This window comes from Squalius cephalus (genome assembly GCF_949319135.1).
Source record: "Squalius cephalus genome assembly, chromosome: 20".
NCBI classification, from domain to species: domain Eukaryota; kingdom Metazoa; phylum Chordata; class Actinopteri; order Cypriniformes; family Leuciscidae; genus Squalius; species Squalius cephalus.
Genome location: NC_137141.1, coordinates 20,202,483 through 20,226,862, shown reverse-complemented (window position 1 = coordinate 20,226,862; position 24,380 = coordinate 20,202,483). Strand labels below are relative to the sequence as shown.

At 37.8% G+C, this 24,380-nt stretch overlaps 1 protein-coding gene across 9 annotated transcripts in view; it reads right to left on the bottom strand.

Annotated features, from left to right (window-relative positions):
- ehbp1 (EH domain binding protein 1) overlaps positions 1–24,380 on the bottom strand; it is a 135,348-nt gene that overhangs the window by 71,265 nt on the left and 39,703 nt on the right. For 5 of the 9 annotated variants that reach the window (XM_079852739.1, XM_079852740.1, XM_079852743.1 and 2 more), the window contains 4 exons: positions 22,111–22,250; positions 19,961–20,086; positions 16,596–16,872; positions 14,479–14,710 (listed from right to left, as the gene is read on the bottom strand). In XM_079852739.1, the coding sequence (XP_079708865.1) occupies positions 14,479–14,710; positions 16,596–16,872; positions 19,961–20,086; positions 22,111–22,250 (775 nt within the window). Of the gene's footprint in view, positions 1–14,478; positions 14,711–16,595; positions 16,873–19,960; positions 20,087–20,789; positions 20,883–22,110; positions 22,251–24,380 lie in introns of all 9 variants that reach the window. The other 4 variants (XM_079852737.1, XM_079852738.1, XM_079852741.1 and 1 more) reach the window with 1 other exon arrangement.

Here is a 24,380-nt window from a genome sequence, read left to right as displayed (position 1 = left end):
CAACAGCCGTTTAGGAGCACTCGGCTCTTTAGGCTAACAGTGCCCTGTGGCACCTTTACAGCGGGAGGAAAACAGTAACACTGACACACCAAGACACGTTTAAACTCTCAGGAACCGGCATGGCTTACTTAATTCATCCTCCACTGCTGTAAAAATGAGTTGACTCCAGAGTGCCTACTTGTCCTAGTGTCAATGACTCATATGATCCGTTATAAAAAACAAAATCTGCTAAAATGCTACATTTGCTAAAGTATTCATTTTAAACTACTGAACTGTTCCACAGTTAAAGGGATAGTTCACCCCAAAAATGAAAATTCTGTCATCATTTACTCACTCTCAAGTTTATCCAAAACTTTATGAATTTCTTTCTTCTGCGGTTTTATTTCCGATATTCTTCAAAATATATTTTTTTGTTCAGCAGAAGAAATAAATTCATACAGATTTGGAACAACTTGATGGTGAGTAAATGATGACAGAATTTTCATTTTTGGGTGAACTATCCCTTCAACTGTAATGTTCAAATATAAACAAATGAACTGATCAGATATAAACTACTGAAGTGTTCCACTACACATAATGGCCGACTCACTATTATATCTGAATATATCTGAATGTTATCTGAATGTTTCAGATATAAATATCTGAATGTTTCAGATATAAACTATTGAACTTATTCATAAGCATTTGTAATATATGCTTCAGCGAGAATTAATGCAGGAAAGAGGGCTTAGTATTGCAACAACCATCTGACAGTCGCTGGTTCACTAAGGAGCTCGTTGTGAATGAAACAAAAAAATAAACCACCAATGACCGAAATTAGAATGCATATAAAAAATATATTGACAAATTGTAACTGACGCACAACACATAAAACAATACAACAAACCCCAAACAACAACAATCAATAACAACAATGGCCACACTCCTTGGCCTCTTATTAAGAAAAGGAAAAAACAAGGGGAGGGAAAAAAGAAAAGAAAAGAAAAAGTCCTTTTGTGCACTCTTTGTTCAGAGAGCAAGATTCAGTTCATATGATCCTTTATCTGATCCATGTTCAGAACTCATGATTCAGTTCGATTTATACAGTCAGTGGTTCAAAATAACCAAAAAAAGTCTTTATGTTGGGATCCAGCTCTGGCATCCAATAGCAAGGAAAACAAAATTTAAAATTTAAATTTAAATATAAATATAAACTGCTGAACTGTACTATAACGGTTTAATTTTTGGAATGTAAACTACTAAACTTCAACTGTAATCCATACAGTTCAAATTTAAACTGAATAGTTTAAATATGAACTTAACTTTTTTTAAAGATAAACTTGTCTGCTTTATTGTTTAAATGTTAACTGCTAAACTATTCAATTGTGAACTATCACTGTTCAAATATAAACTACTAATTGATAAACTACTAATATAAACTGAACTGTTCTTTTTAAAAGATCAACTTCTGTACTGATCCATTGTAAACTTTCAAAAAAACTTTTTTAATGTAAACTGCTCGAATATAAACTGTTCAACTGTTTTACTGTAAAATACATGGTTCAGAGATAAACTACTGAACACTTTTCCTGTAAACCACAACAAAAACATCTGAATTGTTCTCAGATTATACAAGGACTAAAACAAAACTATCATTCCATTTTGGGTTCTTTAAAAACATTAATGGCTAAACCAAATTCCAGTCATTCCTGTGCATTCACAAAATAACAGTGATTTCAGTGAGATGATGAAGCACTGGAACAAAAAACAGTTCTGATGAAACTGTGTAAAAGTTCTGCCTTCATTCACAAGCTCACAGCACAGAGTGCATGTTCTTACAAAACTACATGTGTCTACTGAAACAACACTGACAGGGATTTCTGGTGTCACATAGAGCGCGTGTACTTATCAAACACAGCGCTGTCTTGCCCTGAGCAGCGGTCGCGGGGGGAGGGGGTGTGGGGATAGGAGGAGAAAAATAAACGATTGGCAGCGGCGTGTTTCTGCGCTGGAGGACAGGATTACAGCACCGTTTCTTCCTACAAACAGAACATATTAAAATGAAGCTGCATTCATCGCTATCCAACACACACACAAAAAGAGAGGAGGAAAAAACAAAACGGCAAAAAAAAAATCATGCAGCATTTCAACATCTGCCAAAAATAAGATGGAGACAGAAAAGATATTCATTATTCATGATGGCAGCGAACGTGCACACACACACACACCTGACACATGGTGGAGGACAGGGGCGAGGAGGGAGGAGAAGGTAAAAGGAGATGAGGAGGGGGAAAACTTAATCTGTGTTGAATGAGAGTAAGAAAGATGAAGGGTGAAAGAGAAGACGTGAGAAAGAAGATGGAGTAAAAGAGTTTGGCAGACGAACTAGGAGAGGTCATGTGATCAGAACGGTAGTCTTTTGCTTAAAACCATCATTCTTTGTACATTCCATTAATATGCTCTTAAAATTACATTTCCCTGTTGTCACACTAAACATTTTAACCTATAGACCTCTAGGGCCCAAACTAATTCTGTGAACTGCAACAGAAATACAAGGAAAAAAGACTTCAATAAACTGATGCAATCACACACACATATATATATACACACACAAAAAAGGCACCAAAACAGCGGAAGCTTCAATCACGCATCCACTTAAAATGCCTGCGGCAACATCTATCTATGGTGTGTGTGTGTATGTGTGTGTGTCAGCACTCTAAGCTCTCTTACACACCCAGAATAGTTTTATGATCTTACAGAGTAGTCTCAGAATTAGTTGTGATTCGCCAAGTGGTGTTCAATTGTTTATTATTAATTGTTTTGCTTCCTGTAATTGCTTCTCAATTATTCAACTGCACCTTGAATCTAATGACTAAATTGTCCCTAAATGTGCGTCTCCGTACCTGGCTTTACTATTGTTTCCAATTACCTTGGATATTCAATTGTGAAAGATTCGTTGAACTGCTTTGAACCAAATCAAAAGCTCAATTATAAAAATGAGAACTCGCATGGAACATGACGCTACGGGAACGCATATTATAGACATTAAAGTAATATCAAATTACTATTATAATTATACGGTGTCATTTCAAAACTGCAAACACTGAAGCCCGCATGGAAATTCAAATCACAAAGCTGCGGCCTCTCCAATGGGAAACGTTTTGAAGTGAAAGAGATTGTCATATCTGACAAAGATCAATAAAAGAAGGGATTCAACAAGTCATCAGCACAATACGATCTTTCAGATCGGAAATGTACAAATTCCGCAACAAAAAAAAGATTGTAACTTTAAAAAGTATATTCATATCTTGTGCTTCCTTAGATTTTAAGTGACAAAGAAAGATGTTTTCACCTCTGCTCAAACAGCACCAGTTTCATATGAATTTCATCATTTCCAATGACAAACTTACCAAGTTTTCTTACAGAAACGAGCGAAGTTCATTTGCCTAAGCTTGAGGCTGAGGGGGAGTTTTTTGGGCCTTGTACAAAAACACAAAATATGCGAGCATGACTAAATCACATTTCCGGGGCCTGTTTCCCATGCTAAGCTACACGGCTTTAAAAATTTAAACACAACAGCCCTCGCTAAAACATAAGAAAATTTGGGAGGATACGAGCGAGAGCAAATCTCCCGCACGCGCTCGTGTGCTATACATGTGTAATGTGGTGTAATCTAACGTTAGAGGCGGTGAAAACACTGGCGGAGAGGCATAGCCCAAAACTCTGAACTGTGTAAATGAGCTTTATCTAGTGAGGCCTGCACACACGCACACACACAAAAAAAGGTATTTAGAAGCAAAAAAGGCGACTGGCACGGGGTTAGCTCTCTGATAGAGGGAGGCAGGCGATCACGAAACATATCGAACGACTCAAATCACTGTAACGCTAAACATCAACATGCGAACATTTCTGGCAAAGAGCACGCACAGAACTTAACAACAACCTTCAAATTACCGCCACACTAAACAAACCCTATGGAAAAAACGTGATTTACTAAGGCGAATCTAGACATGAGGAAAAAAAACAAACATATAAAAGATTTTTTTTAGTGTTAAAGCAGCGTTGTTAGTTACAGCAGGGATGAGAGGGTGTGTAGAGCAGGAAAAACTAAATCTATACAGCGCTAATCTGCTTTAGACAACACTCCTCTACAAACAAATTACAGGAGGCGAAGTTCAGCGATCTGCTCTGATAAAGCTGTCATTTATCAATGAATCCGCAATGCACACGGAAACTCATTAAGAGCAGAACAGCAGTAATACTGCGCAAAGAAGAAGGAGGGAGAGAGGGATGAGGAAAGGAAGAGAGGGAAACATCAGGTGTGCTCTGCTCCGCTCCGCCGTCAGATCGTTGTCCGCGGAGGTACGGTCTCGTTGGCAGATGAGAGCCCTGATAAGCGAAAGCAATTAAAAAGAATATAATTACAAAGTCACCCCTATCTGAACGAGGCCTTGATCAAAACACGCCCACGTCAATACGTCAGCCGGAGTGTGAAGCGGGATCGATGGAGTCAGGAAGGAAGGCTTTTACCGAGGCATGTTTCACACCATCAAACGCCATCACGCATGAGAGATGAGACGAGACGCACACTTAAGATAATGAAAGACATAAAAACGTAACCAGCAACAGATCGACAAGCTCTCTACATGACAAACGCCAGGTTTACTTCACATTAAAGGCAGTGATTCTCAACCATGGGTACATGTACACTTGAAACGGTTTTGAAAAATCAATAAATTAAAATAATTATTAGTGATTGATGCCTTATATTTTTCCTAGTTTTTTTTAAAGGAAAGAAAAATGTGTGTGTAATGTGGCCAAGATTATCAATTTGTGTATATATTCTTTTGTCTTTTTTTCTTTACTTTTTTGTTTAAATAGGACTTAAAGTAGACAGTTCACCCAAAAAGTCTGTCATCGTTTACTCACCCTCATATTGTTCCATACCTGTATATTATTATTTTGTCTGTATAACAAAAGAGATGATATTTTGAAGAATATGTTGTTTTGTCCATACAGTGGATGTCAATGATAACCAACCTGTTTAGTTGTAGGACTAGTTCACCCAAAAATTTACTCAATTTACATAATTTACCCTCAAGTTTGGGCATTATGGCAAAATTATAATATAACAATTTTTTTTTTTTCAGGAAAATCCCGATTCACGATTTTAATCACGCTTTTTTCATGTTGGTTTTACTATTTTACAAGTGACTGAGCAGTACAGTCAAACTAATTTCCCTATTTTAAAAATGTACTCTTACAAGGTAAAAAAATCTAAAGGAAAAAAAGAATGACAGACCATTTAGGCAAATAATACGATACGTGCTCAGAAAAGCGCGCGTCAGAACAGTGTGCGATTAAAATGTTTAACCGTCCGGCAAAGCATTAAAATGCATGCAATAATATACTTTTGTGATTGTGAATAACTGCAATCTCACGTGAGCCTAACCCTACCTCAGCGTTAAGGTGATGTGAATGTACATCATGATGTACAATATATTGGGACAGAGGTGCCAGAACTGATAGAATGCACTGAAGCACGATACAACGATATTTCTTCAAAAGGAGAACGTGGAGACATTTTGATCGTTCACGATCAAAAATCGTGATATCGCACACCTCTACCCTCAAGCCATCCTAGGTGTATATGACTTTCTTCTTTCAGCCAAACACAATCTGAATTATGTTAAATAATATCCTGGCTCTTCCCAGCTTTGGGTTTTTTTGAAGTTTTTGAAGCTCCAAAATTCGCATCCATCCATCACAAAAGTAATCCATATGACTCCAGTGGGTTAATCAATGCTTTCTGAAGCAAAGTGATAAAAAATAACCACATTTAAAACTTTATAAACTATAATCACTGGCTTCCGGCAACGGCCGTACCAGATTATTTAATATAACTCTGATTGTGTTTGGCTGAAAGAAAAAAAGTTATATACTTGGCTTGGGGGTGAGTAAATTATGGGATAAAGTGAACTATTCCTTTAACAACATTCTTCAAAATATCTTCTTTTGCGTTTTGCCGACGAAAGTAAGTGAGGTGAGTAAATGGTGACAATTTTCAATTTTGAGTCAACTATCCCTTTAAGATGAATGATCATGCTAAATGATCTCCATAATATGAGTCTAAAGAAATGCTAGTTGATAAAGAGGTAATTCACCTTTTTGATGGGCCTGGTACATAAAGTAAATCAAAATAGTTAGCAAAACACTGCATTAATGAGTCACACAATCCCATGAGTCCAATAAGAAAGTAACACTGGACAAACAGTCAGCTGAAGACATGCACCAGACATGGGGAAGGTTGGACTCACATGCAAAAACACAGAATGGTTGGTTATTAATTTTGCTGCGTTCTGTCATTCATTGGTCCAAAATCAGACACTGCATAAATATGAACCAAAACATGCTTTTATTGGCTGTTATTGTGAAGCATTTTTTGGTTTCAGTGTGGACATACAAAATGACTTGATGCTGGAAACTTTTCACACCTGGTTAAGGCATGATGTTCACAACTTGTGACTCAAAAATGCCTCCTTAGTCCATTCAGTTATGCAAAAAATGGTTGATGCAGAATGAGTCACTGAACTGATATCAGAACCATGAATGCATTAACATACACTATCACTTTTTACATTTTTGTCATGTTTTTTCAAGTCTCTTATGCTCAAAGGCTGCATTTATTTGATAAACAAAATACAGTAAAAACAGTAATATTGTGAAATATTACAATCTAAAAGAAGTGGTTTTATTTTAATATATTTTAAAAAATTAATTTATTCCTATGATGGCAAAGATACATTTTCAGCATCATTACTCCAGTCTTCAGTGTCACATGATCCTCTAGAAATCATTCTAATACGCTGATTTGGTGCTCAAGAAACATCAATGTTGAAATATCAATGGTGAAAACCGCTGTGAAGCTTAATATTTTTGTGGAAATTGTGATACATTTTCGGGGTTCTTTGAAGAATATAAAAAAACAGCATTTATTTTAAATAGAAATCTTTTGTAACAATGTAAAAGTCTTTCATTTCATCGGGTAGATGTAGCAATATATCAGGTTAATTATGAGTATGATGTATATAACAATGTTATGATGAACTATATGCCTTTCTCCACTGAACTTGTTCAAAGCATTTGTAAGGATGCTGATTTTTAGAAGGCAGAATGAGATGGCGAACAGGACCATTGTTTGTGTAACATTAGCAACACATTATTAGCTGTTTGAAGACACAGTCAAGCAAAATGCTAATCATATTAATTATCGTTATGTGTCCGACGTTACAGAGAGCGATACATAAGACGCATTACCATTCTGATACATCGACTTGTAAATGAGCCTGTATAATTCACTCTTCCACTTCTTCTGAATCAGTTTCTGGTTCAAACATATATGGCTGAACTAAACCAGAATTTCTACTTGCCATTGTGTAGCGTTTACCACAGTAAAGTTGAATGAGTGGAACAGGTAGTCCGGGCTGGTGTGATGCAGGGTGGAGGCGGGGCTCATTTGCATATTCATAACTCCAAGTATAGTAATTGAAGCAAGGGTGTAGAGTTACATTCAAGCTATTTTCACAGGAAAAAACTTTTAAATATGTAATTTTGGTGATCAAAGATGAGTTTTAAAATAATACAATTATTGACTACAGGTGGACTTTAAAACTACATTATGATGCTAAACTAACCTTGACTGACAGAACTAAAAAATAAATTAAACTAAAGAAATAAAAATACAAAAATGATAATGACACAATGTCAAATATGGTCCCTTTAAGAGGTCCACATTCCATCTTGATTTAAATAAGGGGTATAATATGTGTGTGTGGGGTGGCAGGGGTATTAGAGGTTGAAAGGCAGAGGTTGAGTGGGGGCCATTAAAAATCAGGGGCTGTTATTGATCAGTGCAGGGAGGTATGCAGAGGACTGTGGGTAAAAGGTTCTCCCAGTTGAAACGGGTTTAAGGCCACACACCTTCAGGAGAGGAGAGACCAGGAGAAGATTAATCTAAAGTTACTCTCTCCATCTCCACCATGTCATTCAAACTGCTCTCGGCCTTAAAACCCCTCAAACACACGCGCACACACACACACGCAGACACACGCAAACACACACTCCTGATCCTTGTGTACACAAATGAACACACACAAACCAAACACATACAATCATCAAACGCACACACACCTGCCTCGTTCACATCAAACATGCTGAATAAGGCGATTTGGTCAATCTGCAGCCGGCCAACTTCCCCACTCAAACAGGTATTCTTTCTAGAGATTACACTAAAGATTTGTTTTCATTTCTTCGCAGCCTTTTTTCTCATTCTCTCCCTCTCGTGCTCCCTCTCTCTTTCTCTGAAGCCAGAAGTGTAATCCCTGGCAGATAAAACTAAGGACTTACAACAGGAAGATTACCGAGAGCTTTGTAGCCTGTGTGTAGCAAGTCAACGTGGGTATTGGAGAGCTCTTCGAGTGCTTAACTCATGAACTGAGCTCACACACATACTCACACACGCAGGAGAGAAGGATAATGATAGTGGTATTACAGTAACGGGCTCAAAACACTCACACACACCTGCCCCGATGGCTCGAGGACCCTCTAAGAAGTGAAATGCTAACTGCCATGCTGTGAACTGCTACAGATCCGATGATGGGGATGCAGAAGCCGTTTAAGAGGTAAATGAGGTCCATCCAAAACCTTTTGGATGGGGAACAAGTTCTACGTTTGCCCAGAATCTGATCAGGATAGGCACATTAAGCCAAAACACACACCTGGACAAAGTTTCCCTGAGGTAAAGTCAGTACACTGATGCTTGTGACATTCTTGGAGCACAAACATCTTTCACAGATGCTTTGAAGAGGATGCTTTCTCTCTCTCTCCTTCTCTGCCCAAATAGCCCTCACTTTATTTATATTTTCATCAAATGGAGTGATTTTACAGATAAAAGCTCTAAGACTTTCTCTCTCTCTGTGTCCTGAGGCCTTAAGGTCTTAAAGAGTCTCAGATTCTCAGGTTCTGTCCTGCATCACTCAGCGGTAGAGGGCCAGCTGAGGGAGATTATTCTGGTAGAGTTTCACAGATTATGAGGGCACTATTGGGGTCTTACTGCCCCTCTGTCAGTAGGGGTTTCGTGGCCTCTCTTCAGCTCTCTGAAGGGACGGGCGGTCCATGTGCAGGAGCGGAACCGGGCCTCGAGCTGGGCTTAACCATGCTCCCTCGGACTTGGCCCAGGGTTCAGAGGGGGGGGTAACTGGACCAGGGTGAAATAGGGAGCATGAAAAGCAAGCTTTGCGGGGGGGTTGAAGCAGCCTTTTTGAAAAGTGTAATTTACAGTCATGGAGAAAAAAAGTTAATAAAAAACTATAATATATACTTTATATAATATATATTTATATATACAGTACACAAACAATCAAACAAACACACACACACACACATGTTATGTTTATTATATGCAAAATCATAAAAAAAAAAAAAAACAGTTTTATAATTAAAAAGAACTTTATTTTAAAAGTGCTCTTTAATTTCTTATTGTTAAACTTTTCATCTTGTTCAAAACATTGAAAGGGCTGATGCTACAACAGAGAAAAAAAGACCAGAAGCATTGAAACGACCATGTGGAGTCAAAACCCACCAGTGTTCACACAAACTAATTAAAAAATGCCACTGCCATCTGCGAACTCAATTAAATAATGTTAATTCACTTTAATTTCAATTTATCTATGTTGCAGTCTGAATCAGACGGTAGAGAGTGGAAAACAAAGAAGTGTAATGAAAGAGTGTAACCTGGCCCTGTCCCTCCCACTGTGGGCTCTCAGGTCATGAACACCATCATTTAATTTGGTCTTGTGATTAGTTCTACTAGTTCAGAACCTTTTCATAAACTTATAAAAACGGAGAAAATGGAAGGTTACTGCACTGAATTCTTTAGTCACGATTTCTTTGAGGGAAAAGACAGATAAAGTAAAACTCAAGTGAAAGTGAACATGACCGCACAAAGTTACTAACATCTTTCTCAAAACTTTGAGTTTTTCGTCTTGGTTGTGAGAGAACTAGCCCCTGGCACCGCCTCACTCCGGAAGGCTTTATGTAAATCTAAAGAGCTTTGCAGTGACTGCGTTTGCCGTTTCTTTATATTAAAATACAGACCATAATTTATGAAGCGTGAACTGATGAAAATCCTCAGATCAGTGCGTCCCTGTGTGGAAGACTGCTGTTAAACGACAGAGAGGAGAGAGGGGTGAGCAGGGAGGTGTAAAATCGCTTTGCTGGAAAAGACAAACGACAAGGGAGATAAAAAAAGAGGAGGAGAAAAAGATGTACTAGTGAATCAGAACATCCCTTTCTTTTTTCGCAGCCCAAGACATCCTATTCCACTCTTCCTTGATGCATCCAGATTAATTCTTCAACATATTTCAAAAACGGCATCCTGAAATGCTAATATATCAAAGTTCTTGAGAGCCAAATAAGGCAACCTTTTTGTCATGAAGTGCCATTTTAAGCGCATACACATACATACTTTAAATATCATAATGGCTAACATAAAAATAGTACAAGACCTTAAATATTTCTGAAGCCATTTTTCATCAAATTTGTTTTACATTTCTCAAAATCCTTTAGCTTGTTTGTTTTCAGGTTTAAATTAGACTTTGAAGAACAGATTTCCAATGGGCCTGTTTACACCAGGTCATTCATGCGTTTTTACTGATCGGATAGCTATCCGTTTTGTTAAAACGGTTCCATTAACACTTGGCAACATGAATGTGTCTACGCAAAACTAATAAAAATCTAATCTTCAATTCCCACGCTACATGCAAATTCACATCAAAGAAAGCAACGGATATGAGCTTCATTTTATTTATCATCAGCCAATTTCAAGATCAAACACTGCAACTGGAGAGAGAGCAGCATCAGCTCTGGTAATTTTAGTGTCACTACTTTTAATGAAGACAACTTTCGGTTAAACTTTCGGTTTAATTTTTGGCAGTTTGCACGTTGGCTTTCTGAAGTGATGCTCAGCTTTTCTGCGGTGATGCGCGCTCTAGTAGTGCTGTCATATCTGGGTAACAGGAGCCGTTATAACACGCTCTCTTCCGTTTAGATTTGACCATTTTAGGAGGAGTAAAATTTATATTTGTGGCTTCAACAACTAGATGCATTTTGTCTGGTTTCATCTGGAATGCGAAAAAAAGCCGACCCCTGATCTAGATCTTTCCATCCTTTGAAAATAAAATGTGAAAATGACTAAACTTACTGTTGCTTTTACATGTAAAGAGACAACTACCGGACAGAAGAAGACTGCAAGTCAGCTAGATGAATCTAGATTCAAATAAATAAAAACTTAAAAGGTGCATTCAGTAGTTTGGTGCTAATTTAAAAAGTTTGAAACATTAATTTGTTTTTTTGAGAAGAATCAGCTAGCTAAAGAACTACTGAATATACATTTAACACAAGGCAAAATCATGTTAAGTTATCAGCAAAACATTGTCTAACGTCAATCATTTTAAAATGAATCATTTTAAACAAAATTATTTTAAATAGTTATAAATCAATTTTAAATGTACATTATGTAAAATGGATATTCATTTTGAGATTTGTAAAGCTCAAATATCAGGCCGTGTAAGAAGAATGATGGTGAACTGAAAGGAGAGCCCTTTAGAAAATATTCAAATCTTTACCAGATTGTGTTTACAAGACCATGATGATGTTACCATACACACACCCGAGATTCCCTCTGTGAACGCAAGTATCTTCGGGGATGCTCTAATCCACAAACTACTTCCAACAATTTCAACATTTCCATTACTTTGTGTTTTTTCAGAGATTAGCGAGGTGTCCTATTCATTCATTTTTCAACCTGCACCTTCTGCCTCACCTCAGGTCCGCGCGTGTGCGAGGGGGTTCCTCCAGCAAACACAAACACGCATAGAAGACTCAAGGCCTTTGGGCTTCCCTGTATCTTTATTCTGAATGTGTGTGTCTCTAGCTAATCCCATTTGACTTTTTTTCATGCTAAGGTCATCTCATACACCACACTCAGAGGAAACAACCTCCGTACGCAGTCAAAGAATGGAATCATAATCCGTACGAAGTGGGTGTGGGATAGAGATCAAGGGAGCACATGATCTGCTGGAAATATGACATCTCCGATCAAAAACCCAACACTGAGAATCATTCTGACGGACCAATCACTCTGGTTTTAGTCGGACAGATCTGATGTGAGCCCAACGGCGTACTCACTAGGCAACTCGGAGCACAAATCCCATGAGCTGAAGTTTGGACACCACTTCCTGTTTCTGAGGAGTTGTTCGTATTTTCCTGATGTCTATGTGTGTGTGTGTCCTCACAGGCCACTGAATTTGGGTAATTAAATGTTTAAGTTGGGCAGGTCTTCTCAGGCGCGGACACACGCAAGTGCTGTGCTGTGATAAACCCCTCGCTATAATTAAATATGGACTACATTATAACGCACACACTCGCAGGCGTAAATAAAAACACTCGGCCTGTGGGGATTTAATCTGGCCATGTATAAGCCCCTCTGCAGCGGCCCGACGCCTTCCTTGCTCTCATTCACACTCGGTGGGCTTCCCTTCGCCCCCTGCACCCTACGCCCCACACCCTCAGCCAGAGAGGGACCGCAGAGCCAGTTAATTAGACTCACTAAAGCATTGAGTGAAGAGAATCATAATGCATATATAACGATCCTACAGAGCAGCTAATACATGCCTGTATTCAAATGCTCAGAGTGAAGCGTGCAGGAAGAGGACAGAAAGCAGATGAGAGGGATGGAGTGAGTGGTCCTGGATGTCAAAAAGTGAAATGAATGGGGAAAACAAGAAATGTGGCACTGTTGGAAAAAAGTGACCGAAATAAAGACCCTGTAAAGATGACAATGAAAACTATATTTGCTTTTTCCTGAAGGAAATATCACAATGACACACCCCAATTAAATTTACTTTCCATTAAAACCATGTGATCTGGATGTTTCACAAGTCACAATCACAAGTCAGTATGCAAATATTACAAGGACATCATCACTGGCAGTTTTCTAAAATTGAGATTTTAAAACAAACTTAGACTAACATTCAAATGTCTAAGATTTTTTTTTTTTTTTTTTTGAAAGAAATTAATACTTTTGATCAATTTAATATGTCCTTTCTGAATAGTGACAGTAAAGACATTTATAATGTTACAAAATATTTCTAATAAATGCTGTTCTTTTGAAGTTTCTATTCGTGAAAGAATCCTGAAAAACACATATCATGAGTATTAAGCAGCATTACAGTTTTCAATACTGATAATAATAATAAATGACTCATGAGCATATTAGAATGATTTCTGAAGGATCATGTGACACTGAGGACTGGAGTAATGATGCTGAAAATTTAGCTTTGCATCACAGGAATAAATTACATTTTAAAATAGATTAAAATAGACAGTTATTTTAAATTGTAAAAATATCTCAGAGTGTTATTGTTTTTAATTTATAATTGTTCAAATGCAGCCTTGGTAAGCATAAGACTTTCCAAAACATCTAAAAAATCTTACTGACACCAAACTTTTGAATGTTAGTGTATAAAACTTTATTTTGAAGTATAAAGTATAAAGTTTACAAAAATACAGGAAAAGTATATAGTTTTAAGTGAAGGCTAGTATTTATCTACCAAAGAATGATCAATGTAGTCTGTATAGCTGTGTTCCAAAACCTAGTGACAGCATCATAGGCATCCTAGGTGCATTCCTGACACAAACAACTGACACACAACCATTACTCATTAAGAGTAGGGACAACCCTTTTAGACCATGCGCCGTGTGCGCTGACCATTTTTCTCGTAGTTAAACTAGCACAGGTTTCCCACACCTTGGTTAACTTCCAATTCAAGGACCTTTCAAGGACTTTACAGGTCCAATACCCTCAAATTCAAGGACTTAATGTGGGGACACATTTTAAGTGAGAGCAAGGTTACATTGTTTCAGCTTTTTCAGCCTATTTTTGCAATGTTTCACGGTGTGTCTGTTAAACGTTGAGGTACCATTGTAGTAGTTTCGTGCGTGCGTGAACGTCATGGCAACGTACAACACGAAGTACCTCACGTGGGAAACACTTAACGTAAGGCGTAAATGTGAGTAACTAATGTAAATCAAGCAAGCTAATATGCATAGGCCACGAAGTGTTGACGAAATAACACATTAGCGGACCGGAGGGAATAATATGCACAAAAAAAATTCAAGCACTTTCAAGGACCTGTATATATGTATGTTTATTTTCAAAAACTTTCCAGGGCCTTGAAATTTTTTTTTTCAGATTCACGAACTTTCAAGGACTTCAAGGACTCGCAAAATGGATTCGGACACGCCCTAAATGCACTTGCGCAGAGCGCTTTAGACCATGCGCTTAGATCGTTAAAATAGGGTCCTAAGACAGCATTTCATCACATGCCAATGTCCGACTCAATTGTAAATTAAAGTCCTAATGTGGAGAGGAAGATTTACCTTAGGTGAGGATGAGGCCAGCTCTCTCCCTATCACAGCTGTGACAGCTGAGGGTGCCAGGGCAGGTGGAGTGGACGTTCCTTCAGGAGCTGAAGTCTTTGGTGCTGGGCCTCCAGGAGCCACAGCAGGGTTGGGTCCAGCACTAGGAGCCTGAGGGGCCCGGCGTTTGGTGCACATATCTGAGGTGTTGCTGTCTGCGGTGGAGGACCTGGGCTCATAGAACGGGTTTGATCTGAGAGCGGGAGAGCAATTTGTTGTATTAGCAAATTGGCGATTTATGTGATTTTGTTCACTCAACATGTAATTGTAAATTTGGCAAAATTTGTTTGTTTAAAATATTTAGATTTTCTGCACCTTTCCACTTGTCTGACTGTTATGTGTGTGTGTGGTTGTCTTCAGGTAAAGGAGGCATCAGCAAGCATTATTAGCCAATAAAACGCTCTGCTGACTACGAGAAAGACCAGGTGCTCCAGAGGTCACGTCTTATGAACTTTGACCTGTGGCCTCGTCAGAGAGCTCACTGACAAGCGGACACAGACGTCCGCTGGCATCAATACACACTGCTGTGTAAAGGCCCATCACTCATCACAGACATACACACATACATGAACACACACATACACACACAATGCGGAGAAAAGACTGAGCAGGTATTCAGCTGAAAGACAAGGTTAAAGACAAAGTATCCCAAGCTTCCAAGCTTATGGACAAAGACAGAGAGTGAGAGAGCAAGAGAGAGTGAGAAAGGAGGTAGGAAAGAGCTGACAGAAATGCAACCAAGTAAAAGAGAAAGAAGTGGAAAGTGCAGTCAAAACAACTGGAGGTGAAAGAGAGGACGAGAGACAGAAAGAGAAAGATAAAAAGCAAATTAGAAAGAGAAGGTTTTAGAGAGATTTGACCAGTAAGATATATTTTTTTAAATATGTCTCATGTACAGTACAACTTCCTTAGACCAATCCTGTGACCAAACAAAATTGGAAAAATAATGATCAGTTTGCAACTCAGAAATTTTAAAAAAGAAAACTTTTTGTTTAGAAAAATACATTTTGTTAATACATTTTTGACTAAATTTTGTTAGAGTTCGTACTGTGTCCAACAAGTTGCCCAACTGATAAGAGCTGCCATTTCTGTTGCATATGAAAAACCTCTAACTGCAAACGAAACGAAACCATGATTCTTGTTTGAGCTGTGCAGTGTAGACAGTTTATCAGCTCGGACCAATATTAGACAGTACAGCGCAAGCTCAGAACAGGTTTATTCGCATCAGTCGAGGGCCTGTCTCAATCATGCGACATGTTACTACACAGCGGTGGGAGATCCACTGAGAAAGCGTTTGAATTCGGCGCAGTATTACTAACATCGTTGCAAGATCTAACAAGTAAACATGTAATATTATTATTAGTTACTGCACTTGTACAAAATAATAGTAATTTTGTGATTAAAATTACCTTTATGATTAAAAATCCCCCCACCCCCCAGCGCTACTAGATCAGGTGCTGGTGCCACCATCTGTAGAACTTAGTGGCACCAGTGCTACTGCTCTCAAATGTTAGTCTGGAGCCCTGCATAAATATATAGTTCAAACGTTTCTGTCAGATTTTATTTTGAAAGACAATTATTTTATTCAGACAGGATGCATTAAATTAATCAAAAGTGAGAGTAAAGAATTATAATGTTACAAAAGATTTCTATTTCAGATAAATGCTGTTCTAAAAAGTTATCTGTGTCTTCTCTCATTTTCGCTACAAAACGTCAGGTTTGGAGACGTGTGTCCCTGCTGGAGCACTGTGAGTGAGTGAGCGAGTGAGTGAGGGATGAGAGAAATGCAAAGATGAACAGACAAGGCCAAAGAATGTGGGGAACAACAGAAGCCTTGTTCCTGCTGAAAGAACTCGCTCACCACTTTCTTCTCTTCCGACAAGTGCTTTTCTCCTTCGCTCATACACACACACACACACACACACACATACTACTAATGAACAATAGAAGAGCAAATAGAGGACAAATTGTGTGTTCCTGAACCGAAATGTTTTGTCAATTAAAATAATAATCACTTAAAATGTTCTGCTGTAACCAAGAGCCCCTCCCATAGTGTATCCCAGAATTCCTGAACTTACTCATCTAGCTCCTCCTCCTCCGTCCTGGCTGTGTTGGCGTACAGGTATTTGCTCATGTCCACCGGCCGGACGTTCTTCCTCTTGCTGCTTCTAGGTGGAGATGTTTTAGGCTGGGGTTCGGGCTCAGGCTCAGCTTCGTCAAACGGGTTCCCGTATTGAGAAGGATCCAGGTCTGTGTCAGTCTCATCAAATGGGTTTGAGGGATAAGAGGTGTCCTGATCACACACAGGTTCCTGATCTTTGATAGTGGGCCGAACATGGGACTCAGGAGATGCTTCTAGAAATACACAAACAATGCACAACATCCCCACCTGTATTATCTAAATTAAACCCATGATTACAGTACTATAAAATGTATAAACATGAAGAGACACAATAATTGAAAAAATAATAGTGTATAATCTTATGATTGAAACAGTAATAACTTCTGTAATCACTTTAAAACCAAACAGATTGTTTGAAAGCAGCTTTACAGTGATAACAGTTAAATTATTCAATGATTCAAACAGTTAATTTCAGGCTGTACAGCAGCTCTAAAAGAAAATACTATAGTGTCACTGTTCAGCTGAAATCAGTTCAGTGTTGATTCAGTTCCTTTGTAAAGATTATCAGTTATTAAATGAGTTAATTTAATCTATAATCAGTTCTGGAAAAGACAGTGATGTCATTGACCAGCTCAGTTCAGTTCTCATCCAATAGTGTCAGTGCAGTCAAATCAATACTATTGTTGAAAATGTCAACAAAAAACATTTGCTGTTATATGAAGCTATTCTAAAAGTTAATTTTTTATTAGTTGGGTGTAATAGAACAGATTAACATGCTGTAATGCTCAAAAGCCATATTTTTCATATACTGTACATTATTGCATTACCTCTATTCCCAGTATAATTTTTACAAAACCCCCACTTGCGAAAAGCCCAGAGTGCTCTGATTGGCCAGCTGACCCAGTGCATTGTGACTGGCCAAAAACTTCCAAGCGTGTGCCGAAAATGTAACAGGCCTTACCATAATAGTGAGCTTAAGCTTCCAAGGCTTTTAAAGCAATTGTAAACACACAGTTAATAATGTCATCATTATTACCGTATGAGATCGAGTCAACGTCAGATTCTGAAAGTGCGGATGATCAAGGACTAGAACCAATTTAGCAAGAACTACTTGAGCATAACGTTTCACAGAGGTAAGTTTTTATTTTTTAATTGACTCCTAGATGCAATTGACTCTTACCTTTCAGATACAATGTTATAATTGTTTAATTTGTCATCTTCAATGTAACAACTTTATGTCCTGAAGTGACAACATATTAAAATACAGTTTAAAAAACAATGAATTGCATATTTCACATTTTTTTACTTTTGGGGTGTACTGCTCAGGAACAGCGTTATAAATAAATCTTAACCACTGATTCCTTATTTCAACCATTTTCTGAAGGGAAAGCAAAGGGGTTTTGCTTTCGCATCCAAAAACAGCGTCTCCGCGACAACACTATAATTCACTGAAGACTTGCCTTCTTTCTTTGTGTATGCCTTTAGTCAGGCATTATGCTAATATTTCACATTGTGACATAGACGTTTGAGGAAGTAATAACTGGACATCGATCAAGGTGTTTTAGGCGGGTCTGGAGCAGTGTTCTCTGTTCCATTTGTGGGAGACTAAGAGCTTTATCAATTTGCAGATATTATACATGCACAAACAGATAGATTACGAGCTAAAAGGAAAAGAAAAACATTAAAGGGGTCCTTGATTATGATTTCACTTTTCTAACTTTAGTTAGTGTGTAATGTTGCTGTTCGAGCATTAACAACATCTTTAAAGTTACGACGCTCAAAGTTCAATGCAAAGGGAGATATTTTCTTTTACAGAAATCTCTTAAGGACTACAGCGGGTTGGTGACATCACAAACCCTAAAATTTACATAAACCCTGCCCCCGGGAACAAGCAACAAAGGGGGTGAGGCCATGTTGGGCTGCTTTAGAGAAGTGGAAAAGTTGTTGTCGCTGTTTTTTTACACACCCGGAAAAAGTGTGTCCTAAAGCTGACGAACTTAGAGAGGTTAAAATATATTTTTTACGCTGTCCTGAACATTATAACCTCAACGTTTGTCTGTGCGCAGCACATTTTACTGAGAACGGCTTCCAAAAGAGAGTACAATGCAGGCTATATGCAAAAAAGCTTCTCTTGAAAGACGCAGCCATTCCCATTTTGTCAGGACAATCTGTTTATGGATCACAACTTGTAAGTATTTCTTATTATTTGTAGTTGTGTTTTCTATTAACAGTTCCAATTATAAGCTTTATGTAGTCGCTATGATGGCTATGCTGTAAATGAAGGGCAAAGCTTTTCCTCCGCTAGGCTGCTAACTAACATTACAGTATTGATGCAGTGTTTACTTTAGCTTTTGTAAGCTCTTGCTTTTTTAAGTTGGTTCACTGCCCTTTAGGAAAATTATCCATGATTTTGTGATTGATTAATGTTAGTATTACCAGTTTTCCGCCAAATATGATTAAATGGTCAATAACTTTGTATCTTATAAGAAAAAAAAAACGAAAAAAAAAAAAAAAAAACATACCACTCCTGTGAAATCCGTGCTTGAAAAATCTGTTTAGAACAACCCTCTGGTTTGTTAACATTGTCAGGGTCTGAATCGGGTTCAAAATGGTTTGAAATTGACGGCATCGTTAATATTTACATCTGAGTAGAGCTTGAGGTTATAAAGAGGCATGACATTTCCAGAACACGCGCTAAGAGCTGCCAATCACAACACACTAGGCCAGCTCCAATCACAGCACATTTCGTATTTCGGAAGGAGGGGCTTCATCGAAAACAACGCATTCAACCAGACCGGGGAGAGAGGAGCTGTGAATAATGTAAAATACGTGAAACTTTTTTATTTATTTTTTTACAATCATCAAATTTTGAAAACATTCTTGTAAAATAAAAGACTTTGTAAAAGGGCATAATAGGACCCCTTTAAAAGGCATCATATGATCCCTTTAAAAAATGTAATTCATACATGGATTAACTGTTCACGAAACAATATATGTACAAAATAGGGTGAATTTATTTCATGCCAGGTTTAAGACTAACTAGTCCCTTGAGTCATACTGACAACACACTGACTAGTTGCATTTGAAAATATGTAGTTTTGTATCCCTAGTATACAAATGCATTTTATCCACATCCCTAGTATCAAATGCATTTGTATAATTAAATATTATCTTAATAACGATTTTCCAAAAACCAGCTGCAGTATTCATTCCCTCTTCACTTAATACATCAACGCACATCTCAGATTGTTAATGAGTACAACCTGCCCTGTTGATAAAGGGGCAAAGGGGTCACAAAAAGGGTCAAGGGTCACTCCTTACCATCCTCATCCGGGTCACCAAAAGGGTTAAGGTCAACCAGGTCATTAGGTTCATCGAAGGGGTTAGAGCTCATGTTGCTCTGGTCTTGGTCCTCCTGATCCAGGAAGTTCAACTTACTGATCAGCTCTAAACAGTCAATATCCGTCCACAATGATAACAGAACAGAAAGGAAAAGAGAAAAGAGAACATCATTCATCAGTCCAAATCAATCCACGAGAAGAACAGATGAATTATCAGGTGAAACCTTTTTTAAAAAAAAAGCAAAACTGTGACAAAAAATAACCAATGAATAAATGGTTGAAATCTGCACTTTGAAGTGAACCACACCAAGATCCTTCAGATCCAAAGAGCCGATGTAGGGTTTCATTCAGAACTATTACTCCCAACATGAGCCAGCTGGCCAAAAAAACAGTGTGTGTACAGGGTGTGAGAGTGAAGTGCTCTCTGAGGTGATAAGAAAGGTGTGACGTCTCTGTTCGCTCCACCACCATGCCACCCTGACCCATATTAGGCCATCAGAGCGCTCAACCACATGACCAGTGGTGTCTTTAAAGACCTGTTCCAGAATCATCAACTCCATGGTCACAGAAACAAAGGTGGGTAGCTGGGTTCACTACAAACTGCAGAAAGTGGAACGAAGGCACAAGATCACAAATGAAGAACGCTAAATAAGGAGAAAAATATAGCATGTGGGGGAAAAAATATCAATGAACTTAACAGATGCTCAAACACACAGTACAGGCAAAGGGATGGAAAAAAAGAGTAGAGAAGGAGAAAGACCGAGATAGAGTATAAATAAAAGAATGAAGGAAGGTGAAAGCTGAAAGACCTTCAGAAGAGGAGGCAGGCTTATTTGCTTGCTTTAGGCAGTCATCTGGATCTCCATCTATAGAGCTGAGAGCATTCAGCTGCCTCACAATCTCTGAAAACAGTACAACATACACTCAAATACACACTCAAATCTGTATAATGCAATCAGAGGTATGCAATACATACGGACTCGTGTGTGTGTGAGTCTCACTGAACTGTGTCTTCGCTCTAACAAACTGTTAAAAACGGATAGGACAGCACCGCTATGGCAACAAAGAGATTCCTAAACCCATGCAATGAATAAACAACTCAAGCATTTCCATAGGAGCTCCATACATACACTTATAAAGGGATAAAAGCACATGGGCTTAATGTTAAGACTCCACAATATGGGGGGTGTGATGGGGGGCTGGATAATATCAGTGTCTCACACACACACACAGACATACACACGCACATACATATGCACATACAAACACAAACATACACACACGGGACATTTTTTGGATGGACCTTATCATACACATCATAAACAAGCAGTGAAATGTGTATAAAAGCAGCTAATAAACAAACTGACCAAAAACAGAGCAAATGTAAACAAGGGCAATAAGTCTCCATATGCACAGGCAAATGCACACATGTGCACATACAGACAGAAACTAAACCACAAAAGAAAAAAAGTAACCTCTAGCTGAAATGAAACAGTTGAACTGAGACTGAAGAAATGAAGAGTGAAGAATGGCACGCTGAAATTTACAAGGGACTTAAAATCCACACACATCTATTTTTGCAATCTAGAAATAAATATACACTTTACACAAATGAACTATAAGTAACCTAAGCCCTAAGTAACCACATCAAGGAAATTCTAGAAAAAAATATGAATAGAATAGAATAGATTAAAAAAAAAAAGAACAAAAACAACAGAATAGAATAAGCAAAACAAAGAGAACACAGTAGAAAAAATAAGACTACAACTGATGTAACATAATAGAAAATATAACAGAACTAATAATTAAACAGAAAAATATGCAAGAATTAAACAATAAAATATAAATACAATATGATAAATAAAATAAAATAAAAATAATAGAATAGAATCAATTAAAAGTTAAATAAAAAACAGATTTTCAATAAAACAGAACCGATCAACAAACATAACAGAATAAAACAGAATACAAAAAAACTCCTGAAAAACTAACATTTCAATGCATTTGAACTGGAACAGAGTAAACAAAGGAACAGAACAGAAAGAAAAACCAACTAGAAACAGAAAAGCTCTGTGGTGATGTGTTTGTACAGAAATATCGGGTCTTCATATGAACTCAAGCAAGTCTCACCTGTGATCTTGGCGGCCTTCTCCTCCTGGTTCACTCTGTTCTCCTCATCTTCCTCATTCTCTTCCTCAAAATCATCCAGATTGCCAATATCGGCCTGCTTCATGCTCATCAGACTGGCCAGACTCTGCATATCTTCATCACTACACACAGAAAGAGAAAGAGACAAAAGCACAATATAAATCTGATGAAATCATCATAAACGAGGCACTTCACACGCTAGTCAGTCTAGGCCCAGACAGAATCGGAGAACTTGTTTTGCATTTTCAGCATTTATTTTGGTGTAAAATGAATTTGAAATGGATTTAAATACAGTTAAATTGAGAATTGTTAATTTAGTTTTTTGATAACACACTCTCCAGACTATCACTGTGCTTTTGTGTAAAAAGCATTTTGATACACTGAAGGAGATGGATGGAAGGAGAGAAGAAAGCCAGGTTGACAGAGAGCGTGAGCGAGAGATGATTGTGTAAAGGGAATGCCCTTCATGGTCCTGCTCATAAGAGGCAGTGCAATACGGACATGCATTCCAGCCAGGGCATTCACAAGCACGACGAGATAACGCTCCAGGATTAACTCCCTCTCTCCCTTCCAATGTCCCCGTTTTCTCCTTCTCTCTGTCTATCTCACATTTCTTTATGAATGCGGTCCAGTCTTTCTTTGGCAGGCATGGAGCTTATTTGAACTTATGTAATGGGGTTTATTTGTGTGCTGTTGACATGATTCCCATGGGTTAAAAGCGGTTACACTTCCGCCACGTAACCTCTGTCACACACACGCCACAAAAGCCACACAAACACACACATATCTCATATAGCGCAAGGGTGAAATCACATACACTCATTCTTGCCTTCTTTATTTAGAGGCAGGCAGAGATCAGAAGAAAAAAAGAAAAAAAGAGGGAAATGGGGATATTGCGAGACGAGTGAAGGAAAGATATTTACTCTCAAGGCCAGTGGCTGGAAATATTCCATCTGACTTCTGTTTGCTGTGACACGCATGTCAAAGAGCAACAGCTCAAGTCTGGACCAAAGTTCTCCAACAGGATTTGATTTCTCATCTTCTGACATATTCTGAGCAACAGTACCCAGGGTACAAAATTTGCAAAGGATTCAAATAAAAATAATTTAAATAATTAATTCATAGTAATATAAATTTGACATGAATTGTACTTTAAAGACAAATTAGAAGTTATATATCTTGGGCTGCAGTCAAGTAAAAAAAAAAAAAGAAAAAAAGTATGAACTCTTTCCCCACCAGTGTTTTTTTAAAAAGTTGCAAGCAAGCGCCAGCATTTCTGATCATTTTCACAAAACTTCCAGGCCCCAAGAATATTTTGTTGAATGAATATCTGTACATGCAATATATCAATTATATATATATAAATAGGCCTTTTATTGCTTTTTAACATAAAACTCCTTTATTTCAGCTTCATGCATTCTTTTTTAAATTAACACTTGAATGTGGGTAAGTTTCATAAAAAAGCAACGATTTGAACAAAAAACTGAGAAAATTCAGTTTTTGTCAAACTAGGTCCGGATCGGATTCAGAACGATGATCATCATCATCATAATGTTTGATGACTGCATTATTTTACATGTGCCTAAGCAATGCTTCTATCACTTCTTTCTGCTTCTTCTTTACCTGTGTTTTGATCTGGAGATTCAATATGCTTTCAAAAGATGCACAAATTGTTCACAAATTTCATCTTTCCCCATACAGACATTTTAAAATGAAACTCACAGATACCCCAGTTTGTACAAAATGTAATCTGAATATGGAATCACTTATCTGCATATATTCTGGGACTGCCCAAATGTCTCTAATCTTTGGTCCCAAGTGGCAGTATTTCTCGAGGATATTTTGAGTTTCCAATTCCTAAACTGATTACCTTTATATTTTTTTTAAAATTATGATTCAACATTTAGTATTAACACTAATTTGGCTTCTAAGAAAATTATATTTGCAGGTTTAGCAGCCGCTAAAAAAACGAATGCATTCTTGGTTTTCTCCTGGACCCCTTCAATAGAAGAAAGGTTTAATTATTTCAGAGATACTGTTCGAATAGAAACATCATTGGCTGTCATTCATAAAGCACGGAGCTCCTCTTTAGATGCTTGGTATAAAGTTATTGTTGCACTTTTGAAACCACCTGTTTTGCCTCAGGTTTAGAGCATAATCTAAATGGATCTTAACAACAACACTACTGTAATTGTATTTTATGTATTTCTCTTCTTTTTTTTCAAGGCTTTCAATTGTATATAGTTTAAAGG